The sequence below is a fragment of the Lepus europaeus genome, chromosome 10 (assembly GCF_033115175.1).
Source record: "Lepus europaeus isolate LE1 chromosome 10, mLepTim1.pri, whole genome shotgun sequence".
NCBI classification, from domain to species: domain Eukaryota; kingdom Metazoa; phylum Chordata; class Mammalia; order Lagomorpha; family Leporidae; genus Lepus; species Lepus europaeus.
This window is the reverse complement of record NC_084836.1, coordinates 48,246,013-48,259,093: the sequence shown is the minus strand read 5'-3', so window position 1 is coordinate 48,259,093 and position 13,081 is coordinate 48,246,013. Positions and strand designations below refer to the sequence as shown.

The 13,081-nt window shown below is 34.3% G+C and overlaps 1 protein-coding gene across 1 annotated transcript in view; it reads left to right on the top strand.

The window, feature by feature from the left end:
- Positions 1-13,081, top strand: part of TRHDE (thyrotropin releasing hormone degrading enzyme) — a 429,130-nt gene that overhangs the window by 250,830 nt on the left and 165,219 nt on the right. The window contains exon 6 of the mRNA XM_062202069.1: positions 3,345-3,482. Coding sequence (XP_062058053.1) covers positions 3,345-3,482 — 138 coding nt within the window. The remainder of the gene's footprint in view (positions 1-3,344; positions 3,483-13,081) is intronic.

Sequence of the window (13,081 nt, the reverse complement as noted above, 5' to 3'; positions counted from 1 at the left end):
GTAGCGGCCATTTGGGGAGTGAACCAATGGAAGGAAGACCTCTGTTTCTGTCTCTCTCTCTCTCTCACTGTCTGTAACTCTACCTGTCAAATGAATAAAAATAAAAATAAATTTTAAAAAATTACTAATATTTTAAATTTCAAATATTCTAATGGTTTTTCTTGTTCTCTAAGTCTTGGCCATTTGTTGAGATCTTAATGATTTTTATTTTTTTATTTCCTTTGGTTTTTTTTTTATATATTTTTTTAGCTTTTATTTAATGCATTTAAATTTCCAAAGTACAGCTTATGGATTACAATGGCTTTCCCCCCATAACTTCCCTCCCTTCCGCACCCCTCCCCTTTCCCACTCTCCCCTTCCTTTCACATCAAGATTCATTTTCAATTCTCTTTATATACAAAAATCAGTTTAGTATATACTAAGTAAAGATTTCAACAGTTTGCACCCACATAGAAACAGAAAGTGAAACATACTGTTTGAGTACTAGTTATAGCATTAAATCACAATGTACTTCACATTAAGGACAGAGATCCCACATGAGGAACAAGTGCACAGTGACTCCTGTTGTTGACCCAACAAATTTACACTCTAGTTTATGGCATCAGTAAACACTCTAGGCTCTTGTCATGAGCTGCCAAAGCTATGGAAGCCTTTTGAGTTCACCGACTCTTATCATATTTAGAAAAGGTCATAGTCAAAATGGAAGTTCTCTCCTCCCTTCAGAGAAAGGTACCTCCTTCTTTAATGGCCCGTTCTTTCCACTGGGATCTAACTCGCAGAGATCTTTCATTTAGGTCATTTTTTTTTGCCAGAGTGTCTTGGCTTTCCATGCCTGAAATACCCTAATGGGCTTTTCAGCCGGATCCAAATGCCGTAGGGGCTGATTCTGAGGCCAGAGTGCTGTTTAGGACATTCGCCATTCTGTGAGTCTGCTGTGTGTCTCGCTTCCCATGTTGGATCGTTCTCTCCCTTTTTGATTCTATCAGTTAGTATTTGCAGCCACTAGTCTTGTTTATGTGATCCCTTTGACTTTTAGTCCTATCATTATGATCAATTGTGAACAGAAATTGATCACTTGGACTAGTGAGATGGCATTGGTACATACAACCTTGATGGGATTGAATTGGAATCCCCTGGTAAGTTTCTAACTCTACCATTTGGGGCAAGTCTGATTGAGCATGTCCCAAAATGTACATCTCCTCCCTCTCTTATTCCCACTCTTATATTTAACAGGGATCACTTTTTAGTTAAGTTTCAACACTTAAGAATAACTGTGTATTAATTACAGAATTAAACCAATAGTATTAAATAGAACAGACATGGACACTATGAGAAACGGTGACTTGATCAGCCCTTGCCCTTACTGTTGATGAACAACCTAATACGTTATCCCTCTGAGTATTTTTTTGTCTGTTCTACTTAATACTATTGGTTTAATTCTGTAATTAATACACAGTTATTCTTAAGTGTTGAGATCTTAATTTTGCTTTTTAGTGGGCTTTAAATGAAGAATGTAAATATGAATCTCCTTGAACTTTAAATCCTAAGATTCAATTCCTCTTTCCCTAATTCATTGTGAATAAAGAAATTCACTTGCAAATACAATATATGTCATATTTGTTGCTTAATTAAATCTAACTTTGAACTACTCATCTGTGACCATTTAGAGTCTGGAGCTGCACTCTAGCACTGAGGGTGTTGTTACTCTTTGTTACAACATTGACTACTGCTGTGAAATTCTTAGAACAAAAGAGGACTATAAAACAATAAGCTATTAGAAAATAAGCCTTGGGGCTGGCATCGTGGCATAGTAGGTAAAGTCACCGCTATGGTGCTGGAGTCCCATATGGGTGCCTTTTTGTGTCTCAACTGCTCCACTTCTGATCCAGCTCCCTGCTAATGGCCTGGGAAAAGCAGTGGAAGATGGCCCAAGTGTTTGGGCCCTTGTACCCATGGGTGAGGCCTGGACGAAGCTCCTTGCTGCTGCTTTTCCCCTCACCCAATCCTGGGAGCAAACCAGCAGATGGAAGGTTCCTCTAACTCTCTCTCTCTCTCTCTCTCTCTCTCTCTCTAACTCTTTCAAATAAATAAATAAATCTTAAAAATAAGTAAAATAAGCCTTACAGTATGTAGATGGTTGATTAAATTATTAATTAAACATACTGAATTATTGAGCAAATGAGGATGCACAGATAAGTTTCTTTAAAGTCACACACACACACACACGTGCCAGTTAACTATTCTTTTCTAAACATATGTCTTCTCCATTTCTGTTTCTTTAAATCTAGGATTGGTGTACTCTCAGCTTGAAATTACAACTCACTAGAAATAGCATGCTGTTTATCTGCTGTCTAAAAACTAGGAGGCTTCTGGAGTGAGTTCAGAATTAGGTAGAGCCATTTAAGCATTGCAGTCTTTAATCTCTATAATGATACTCCTCAGGTCCCAACTATCCAGGGGCTATTTAGTCCTTGTTATCTCTGGCAACTACTTTTTCATTTCCCTCTTCTTTCACTGAAGGCAGGAGGCAGGAGGACTAATATCTGCCAGCATTTTTGTTAACAAAACCCAGGCTTATAGTGTTTTTTTTTTTTTTTTAGCAGCCTTTCTTAAAACAAAAACAACAAAGTACTTTTTCTTTACAGTTTGCTTCCCATGTAACCAGTCAGCTTTTACAAGAGCAAATGCTAATGTGTCCTCATGCAGAGATTAGAATGTTTTTATTTTATTTGTTTTGGCTACTTCATAGTAATACATTATTAATACTGATTAGTCTCAATATTTGTCCATAACTGAATGTAGATGTATATCACATCCATTTGATGTCTGTAGTGCTTTCTAGTATGCATTGTGGGCTCATAAAATCATTTCAGAAAATTATCTGAATGTGGTTGGACAGAAAGACAAGAAAGAATGAGCTATTAAAATGGTACTAGACACCAGTGATATAAATAGCAAAACAGTGTTCTTGAACTGATCTAAAATGGTTATATGGGATCGCTATCATAGTCTTGATCCTATAGAAGGCGCAAAACTAAGCCATCATCTTCTTTGTTATGTCTACTGTCCAGTGTTTCTTTAACCACTGTTAGAGTACAGACTCCCTTGTTTTATCCTTTTAGATCCTATTGCATTACATTGTTTTTCATTTCATGTAATGGCCAAATGCTTTTGTTTTAGAGTAACTTAGGGCATTTTATTTCCTGGGTTCTTTTGAGAGTTGGGTCTGTGTGTTTAAGATGATGAGAATACCAGTAAGCAGCACACATTGTACTCATGTTGTCGCACGCACTCTGCCAGAACCATGAGTCACTTGTGGTGTTATCCCATCTACTGTGTTGCAGGAAAAGCAAAGGTTTCTGACGGACGTTCTGCACGAAGTGATGCTGCTGGATGGTCTGGCCAGTTCTCATCCAGTATCCCAAGAAGTACTACGGGCTACAGATATTGACAGGGTGTTTGACTGGATCGCATATAAAAAGGTGGGAATAGATAAAACCCAAGTGCCAAGTGGGTATTTCATTATCAGGGTAGCCAAAATATTTTATGCTAGATATTATATTCCTCTCTTATTCTTAGAAAATAGAAATGGACTGTGAGTTGGAAAATATAGAGTCATAGACTCATGTCATTTTCTGAATTAATGCTTTGTTTTATAAATCAGTATAATGGAGATGAATATTTGCCAAATACTGTCTAGGAGTATTGGAATAATTAATGAATAAATGTTTGGAGTCTTATATGGAATTTCTGTACAAATGGTCTTACGTAAACATTAGTTTATTATTATTATTAAAAAGAGTGCTGACCTATATAGTGACTTTTTTTTTTTAAACCAATTCCTCTTAAATACTTACTTTGATTGGCTGATCCAATCGTATATATGCAGTAACATGAACGTGCATTTTCTAAAGATTAGGGAGGTTTGGGGAATTAAGCATATCTTCTTGATAGAAAATATTAAAAAATGGAGTATTAAGACTAGGCTTTGAATGGCAAGAAGAATTTTGAGCAGTGATTAGACATAAAAAGTAGGTACAGTATAAATTTTATTCCATTGTTACATGGATTGTGATTTTTCCTTATACAGCAACCCCTTGGTTCTAATTTTAACATTAGAGTATAAGTCTTCTTGTTTATCACTTTCTAGTCACTTAATAATGGATAAAATATGGTTGAAGTCTACCATGATATTTAATGTATATTGAATTTCACTTACTAGAATTTATATGTACTTTTGATTGACTTAATAATGTTTTAAGATTTTTAAGAAGCATTGCTAACATTTTCTTTGTAAAGTGTGTTTGTATTTAATAGCTGGAGGTCAATGATGCATCAGAGGTCCTTGGAATGGTAAATGGATATTTAGATTTGTACTCAGGCAGTGACTACCTCAGCAATTAGTCACTAGTACTGTGTGCTATAGTTTGTGCTCATCATGATACAAATTGTATTACCAGAAAATGTCTTTTTCAGTCACTAATTATTGCATTGACTCAAAAAAGGCTGTATTTTGATATTTTATTTTAAAAATTGAAGTGAATCCTGATTTTTTTCATAATTATATATGTAACATTATTTTTATATGTAAGTTTTTTACAATATTTTGTAGGATTTACATTCAGTTCATATAACTATTGCTTCTTTAAATATAACGCAGAAATTCATTTATTAAGGTAGCTTGGCATGTGTTTGGAGACATGTCTGTAGTTCTTTCCTCTCTACGTCCAATTCTAGTAGACTGTAAATATGATTCAGTTTAGCATGAATAAAATAATGTAAATACTATTTTGATTATACTATAAAGTGCTTTTCAAATATAAATAATATCTATTCTAGATTTTGTTTAGGTAATTTTGAATTTATTCAAGAAGGTGAAAATCAAAACAATAGAAAACAGTGAACATAAAATGACTGTTATTTTACTCTCTACATTTCAGTGCAAAGACTTGGCAGTTTACATGTGTGAAAAGTGATCAAACTGTCAGAATGCTCAGGACCATCATTGTAATGGATTATGACTTACTAATATTTAAAACTACTGGAAATATAGTTGTTACTTTGTGTTGCTTGTGGTGAGAAGATCCAGTCATTTCCATTGAAGTATCTCAAGTAGAAAACTGTTTTCTGTCTTTTTTTTATAACAGTTGTATTGAGGTAAAATTGAACTACAACAAATTGTGTGTGCTAAAGTGTACAATCTGATGTGATGTTTATACACAATGAAAACATCACCACAATCAAGTTAGGAACATTTTTTTCCCTGTGAAAAATTTCATTTTTAATCTTTCCTCTGACCCATCTTCCCTCCTCCATTAATGTTTTACAGTATAGATTATTTGCATTTTCCAAAGTTGGATATTAATGGAATCATACAGTATACACTCCCATTTTGCTTGCTTTCTTTAACTCAACGTAGTTATTTTGAGATACATACATATTGTAGGATTTATAAATGTAAAATTTGTTAATTCATTTACCTAGACATTTGAGTTATATCTAGTTGTTGGCTACTGCTTATAATGCTGCTGTAAATATTCACACACACCTGTTTGTATGTAAATCTGTTTCTATTTCTCGTGGATATATACCTAACAGTAGAATACCCAAATCATAAGCTAGGTATGTTTAATATTTTAAGACACTGCAAAACTGTTTTCCAACAGTTTTGCCACTGTGCCATTGTATATGCCCACCAGCAGTATACTGGAATTCTAGTTTCAACACATCTTCAATTTAGGTATAATTAAATCTTTCACATCAACTAGGTATAAGCATGTCTTTTACTAGAGATTGTCTAATGATGTTACTTTGTGGTTATCAGTTACATTTCTCTAAGAACTAATATTACTGACATTTTTTTCAGTTGTGTATTTCCCCTCATGTCTTCCTTGGTCAAAGGTCATTTCATTTTCTTTGCCATTTAAAAAATTAACATTATTTTTTACTGGGTTTTGATATTTTTAATATACTCTGAATACAGGAACTTTGTCAAATATATGATTTACAAGTAATTTTCCCAATTTGTAGCCCAGATATTATTTTCATAACAATGTCTTTATAAAAGTAAAAGGCTTTAATTTTGATGAAATCTACTTTATCATGTCTTAATTAAATTGAAAGTGCTGCTGGTGTTTTATCTAAGAAATCTTGAAATAACTGATGATCTTCCTTGAACACTTTATTTTTTTTTCTTCTAGAAATTTTATAATTTTATAATTTCAGACTTATGTTTAGATCCATAACACATTTTTTAGTTATCTTTTATATTGCCATGAGGTTTGGATTGATTTTTTTTCCCTCAGAGGTATAGATTTTTTATCCTATTTCTCCTTTTAGTTTATTGAAAATGACATTTTTAAATTTTCATTTTTTTTTGCTCTTTATTGAATACAATTCATTTTTGTATATTTATCTAGTACAATGTTAAATAGATGCAGTGAAAGCAGGCATCCTTCTCCTGTTTTTTCAATGGGGATTATAGTATCCATTTTATTGTATTTTAAGAATTTATTTATTTGAGAGGCAGACTTGGAGGAGAGAGAGAGGGAGAGGGAGAGACAGGGGAATTTCTGTCTTCTGGTTCACTCCTCAAATTGCTGCAAAGGCCGTGCTAGGCAGGGCTAAAGCCAAAAATTCCATCTGGGGCTCCCACATGGGTACAGGACTCAAGGATTTAGGCCATCTTCTACTGCTTTCCCAGGCACATTAAGAGGAGCTGGATCAGAAGTGGAACTGCTGAGACTTGAACCACTGCCCATATGGGGTGATGACATGGGAGGCTGCAGCTTAACTTGCTGCTCTACAATGCTGGTCCAGTCCTGTTTTTTATTTTAGGGGCAAGATATTCAATCTTTAACCATTGGGTATGTTGTTTCTATAACATAAATAGCCTTTGTCAGGTTGAAGAGGTTGCAATCCATTCTCACATTGCTCTAGATAGAACTGGATATTGATTGGATCATATGATTATTCTGCCTCTATCAATTTTTTTTAGTAATTTTTTTTATTTGAGAGAGATGGAGAAAGAGATAGATAGATAGATAGATCAATCAATCCCATGCATTGATTCACTCTCCAAATACTTCTTGGGCAGGGGCTGGGCTGTGTTGAAGATGGGGGCTGGCAATTCAACCAGCTCTCCCACATGGGTGTCATGAACACAGTTTTTTGAGCCATCACCTGCACTAGCAGGAATCTGGAATTAGGTGCCAAAGTCAGAAAATGAACCCAGGCATCCTGAAGTGGGAAATGGGCATCTTAATCACAGGATTAAAAGCCTACCTTGAATCATTTTTTAATATTAGAATCTTTGCATTACTGAGACCATCCTCATTTTTTAAAAAAATGATTCAATTTGATAAAATATTTTGAAAATTTTCATTTGTGTTTATTAGAGATATTATAGTTTTCATTCTTGTAATATCTTCTACTTTGTTAGCACTATAATGTTAACACCACATAGTTTAACCTACTATCTCTTTTTCAATTTTCTGGAAGAATTTGTGCAAGAATTATGTTATTTCTTTATTAAGTGTTTGGTAGAATTTTCCAAAACAATAGTATAGACCCAGAATTTCCTTCATGGGTAGGATTTAAACTAATGATTTAATTGCATTCATATAATGGATGGGTTATTCAGGTTATTTATTTCTTCTTGAGTGAGCTTTTGGGTTTGTTTCCTTTTTCAATGATTTGGCCCATTTCATCTGAGATATTTAAGTTACTGACTTAAATTAGTCTATGATGTATTCCCTTGTTATTCCTTTAATAATGATAGAATCTACTGGTATAACCTCTTTCAGAAATTGATAGTTTGTGTGTTACCCCCTTTTCCTGATTTGTTAGCTAGGAGTTTATCAATTTTACTCATCTTCTCAAGGGAACATCTTTGTTGTCATTATTTGTCTATCTTGTTTTCTATTTCATAGGTTACCTTTTTAAATTTTTCAGTTTAAATATTCATGCCTTTTTAAAAAAAGATTTATTTATTTATTTATTTGAAAGAAAGAGTTACAGAGAGGCAGAGAGAGAGAGAGAGAGAGGTCCTCCATCCACTGGTTCACTCCCAAAATGGCTGCTATGGCCAGAGCTGCGCCGATTCAAAGCTAGCAGCCAGGAGCTTCTTCTGGGTCTCCCACGTGGGTGCAGGGTCCCAAGCAGTTGGGCTATCCTCCACTGCTTTCCCAGGCCACAACAGAGAGCTGGATTGGATGTGGAGCAGGTGGCACTCGAACTAGCGCCCATATGGGATGCTGACATGGCAGGCAGTCCCACACGTTACGCCATAGCACTGGCCCCTCATAGGTTACCTTTCTAATTATGATCATTTCAATTTAAGTTTAAGGGTTATGTTGTTTTTAGTTTCTTGAGATACAAGCTAATGGCATTACTTGAGAACTTTTTTATATTTAAATTCAGTCACTTATGATATAAACTTCCTACTAAGTTTACTACCTATAGAATCATCAAATCTTTGAATATATTATGTATTTATTTTCATTCATTTTAAGATGCTTTATAATTTTCCATTTGATTAGTAAATTGCCACATGAATTATTCCTAGTCAATTATTTTTAAATATTTGAACATTTTCCAGAAAATCTTGTTATTAATTGCTTATTCACTTCTACTGTAGTTGGTGAATATGCTCTCGATTACTTGAAACTTCTTAGATTTATCAAGGCTTGTTTTATGGCCTATAAATTTTTATCTGTTGGTAAGTGTACTGTTTGTACTTCAATGGACATATATTCCACTGGTGTTGGCTGGCATATTCTATAAATTCCAGTTAGGTCAGTTGGTTGATAGAGTCATTCAAGTCTTTTATATCCGTATTGATTTTCTGTCTCCTTGTTTGTCATGCTTTCCTGATAAGCATTCGTTATTTAGATTCACCCACATTGCATTTAACCAAACATCTATGCGTATAGAGAAAAACAGTGGTCCAGTTACCCTCTGGGATATCTGAGAAATTATATTCAATTATTAATGTGGAAAATTAGAAATTTCCTTTGAAATCTCAGGGACTTCATTTTGATAATATCAAGCCTTCCTGTTTATTCAGTGCTTTGTAGTTCTCCAATCTGACTTGCCTCAGACTTCCTGTCAGAAAGCTAGAATGTAAGTGATGTGCAATAACCAATTTAAATTTGTAAGTGGAATGGGTAAGCTGTGAAATTCTGGAATGGATGACAGGTAATACAGATGAATGTGTAGTAATAAATAAAAAACTGCTTACATTTATTGAATTCTTACTCTATGCTGGACATTGTGCCAAAATTTTGCATTTATTATTTAATTTAACTTTATTCATTTTATGGGGATTTTTATTTTTTATTTCATCATAATGACTCATTTTAAAGATAAGCATATTAGCTCATGGTCTAGCAGAGGATATATTTACCGGGCAATCAGGCTTCAAAATCACATTCTTAATTACCATGTTTGGTCAATCAGCTTGGCTCTAGTGTTTATTCTAAAATATTATCTATGTATTTTGTAAGCACCCTTCTTATATTATAAAAATAATATAATAAAATATATAATATATAATAAAAATTATCTATATCTATTCCTTCTGTTCTAGACCCTATATTCTGAGTGTGAGGGATATAACAATCAATGAGACCCATAATAGAGGTATCATATAAACAGTGCAATAATACGTGAATATTACCGGAAATAATTTAGATGTTGACACCTAACTGAAATCATCTTAAGCAACAACAACAAAAAAACCCACAAAAAGTGGTTGACTAAATAATGCTAAGTCAGAGATCTAGTATTAATTTTAGGAAAGAGTGAATCAGATGTTATAACAGTATCACTAGAAATCTACCTTTCATTGTTTTGTTGGCTCTCCTTGCCTCTAGCTGACCTAATTTCCACTTGATTCTTAGATAGATGCCCCAACAGGTTGCAGCTAATAGGATCTTCAATATTGTAATCTTATTGAGCTCAGAGAAAAAGTAAATTGCCTTCCTCTCAACAGAATCTGTATCTGTTCCCCAAAAAGCCATGCTTTGTTCTGAGTAGGTAATAGATACTACTCTTCAATCCTTAATCTGTATGCATTGAATATTCTTACTGGCCATGCGACTGACAGGGCACATAATTGGTGGGCATCTGGAGATCATTCAGAATAGGAGAATAACAATTTTCCAAAAAATATGATCTCTGGAAAAAAGTTATGGATGTCAACTTTAGAATCCTAGGAAATGTGGTAGACATATTTGCAAGATACAGTCACAGGATGGGGTTGCCATAGAGACAGGAAACACACAAGGGCAGAAAAACTGTTCTGTAGAGGAGGCTCAAATAAAGAACACTGTAGAGATGAAGTAAAACTTGAAGGATTTCTCTGTGGCCACTGAACATAAGATCTGGGGTAGCAGACAGGCTGGGAGGCTATGTGGGGGAGAACTTGGAGGATCTTTTCTGACATAGGAAGAAGCTTGTGCTTTATTCAACAAGTCGAGAGGAATCAAGAACGTGTTTAAAGTAGAAGAGTAACATCATTGCAATTTAGTTCTAGAAAAAATATTCCTGTAAGTGTGGTAGAGACAGACTTAGTAGAATAGATCTGTACAACTCAGAAAAGATTTTAGAGATTAGAGTTGTAGAATGTAGAACTTGGGTGTTTTTTGTGCCTTGTATGGTACTTAATAAAACTTCTTGCCAGGACCCTTCTCTGCCTGTCTCCCTGAGAATCTCTGTTAAGAGTCAATGTCAACCTCTAACAGCAGCCAACACCTTATTGCATCAGTACTTTGCTAGCTTATCATCTCTTGTAATTATTGCCTTAATAATCATCCTAATTATTCCCACTTCTGTTTCTGTTTTTCTTCCTCAGTACTTGCGTTAAACTTTAAATAACTTTTTATAGACAAATATATTACAAGGATACAGAAAATTACATAGAAGTAAATTGTAGGAATTAGTAGACCAGATACTAATTGTTGTTTATTTGAATTTAAAAGCTGATTTGTCTTTGAAGAAATATTAAGTGATAATATAAAAGATGCAAATTTTATGATTTACCTGTTATATTACCAAGCTAGTAATAAAAGAAAAAATACTTCTAAAATTACATACATATTTTTATAACAGAAAAAGAAAAACATTAAGTACTACCCTATAAAAAATATAGTTCAGTGAAGTAACAAGTTTTTCGTTAATAGATAGAAAATAGAGACACTTGGACTCTAATAGTGCAATGGAAATGGGAAAATACTGTCCACAGACAGGAAAGACTGGGGAAGGTGGATTGAGATAGTCTCTTTGTTCTAAATGCTCACAGGGAATTCAGAATCAATGACCCAGTGACCTGGATGATGAAAGTGAGCAGATGCTCATTAAATTTACATATGATGCCAAAGCAGAGATTTCTACGAGTTTGGAAGAGAACATATTTTAAAATGACTCCAGCAATTTTGAAGAAGATCTTGCAAACACAGGAACACTTTTCAGCAGTTGTTATATAACGGTTTATATGTTTTGGAGACCAAACAAAATTACAAGGAGTAAAAGGAAATAGTTGGCAAGTAGAGAATAATCTGTTAAGTGTTCACTGTGAACACAATATTTTAAGAAGTGGGTGATGGGAGAAATTCAGTTGCAGTCATTTGCCTATATATCCCACACATAAAATTTGAAAACCTTTGTTTGACTATTGGAGGCAAATGTGTACAATTTCTGTCATCCTTAGAAATGAATAAAAATGGTAATGATAGCATTTGCATCTACTGCCCCTTGGGATACCAGGCTACCTATCCACAGAATTATGGCAGCTAAACCATGCTTCATACACAGAGCACATTCTAATTCTTCTTACAGGATGCCTGATTTCTGTAGGAAATAAAAACAAAGCAATGTCTTTAGTCAACATTGTAACCCAGTAATAAGCATATAACTAATGAAATATAGATAGTATTATACAAAGGATAACTATAAAACATACCTATCATTTACTGAGTCCTTACTATGCCCAAGGCATTTTGTGAAATGCTTTGAATGTATTGCCCATTTCTTTGGACATAATCCATTTTACTTTAAATCAAGTCTAGTGATGAGGCAAGCCAGGATTTGACATCAGATCTCTCTAAATCCAGACTCTGGGCTCTTATTTGCAAGACCTTCCACAAATATATTTCAAGGCAAGATATAATGCAAAGTATCCAGTTAAAGTGAACCGCTTGACTCATTTCCTTTATTTTGATCCACTTAGTGCTTTTGTCCCATGGCACTGATCTTCATCTAATCTATTATACAATTTATCCAATATTTATTATGTTGTTGATGTCGCATATCCTCCATTGAATGTGAGCTTCATAAAGGGAGAGATTTATGTCTACAGTTTTCACTAATGTATCTCTAGAAACTATTATACTGCCGATATGTAGTAGGCACTTAATAAATATTTATTGACTTGAATTAAAATAAATATCAGAAAAACAATAGAAGCACAGCATTAAGGTGTTACAGAGGAAAAAATTCCATCTGCTTTAGGAATTAGGAAAAAGAGTTGGCACTTGAAGTAGCATTAAGGAGTTTCTGGTATAATTCATATGAATTCCAATGGATAGAAGGAAGATTATGTTGCCCAGTCATTCTGCACTCTAATGGGTTCCATCAGATGTGGCCTGACCTCTGACCTTGTGCCTCGTGCCGCCCCACTTTGCCATCCCAGCTCTTTTCCTGTTGCCCCCTCACTGTCCCACCCCAGGTACAATCAGCCTCCTGTTCTGTGGGTCTTTACAGTTCCTAATTCTTCTGAACAGGTCCTACCTCTTTGCCTTTACCGTCTCTGATCACAGTCAACTATATCTACACTGTCAAGTGAACACAGTTAATCAGTTATGTCTTCTGACACATTTGTGCATATTTTGCAGCATCTGATATATATTGATTGACTATAGTACTTATGCTCATTTCTGTAAAATGAACAATAGACTTTTATTGAAGTATGTGATGGCAATAATAATATCCACTGTTCTCTGAAGGTCTGTTTTGCCTGTGGACATCTACTTATTATGTCCTTTAGTTTTTCGCACCCCTGTAAGATACATTACTATCTTCA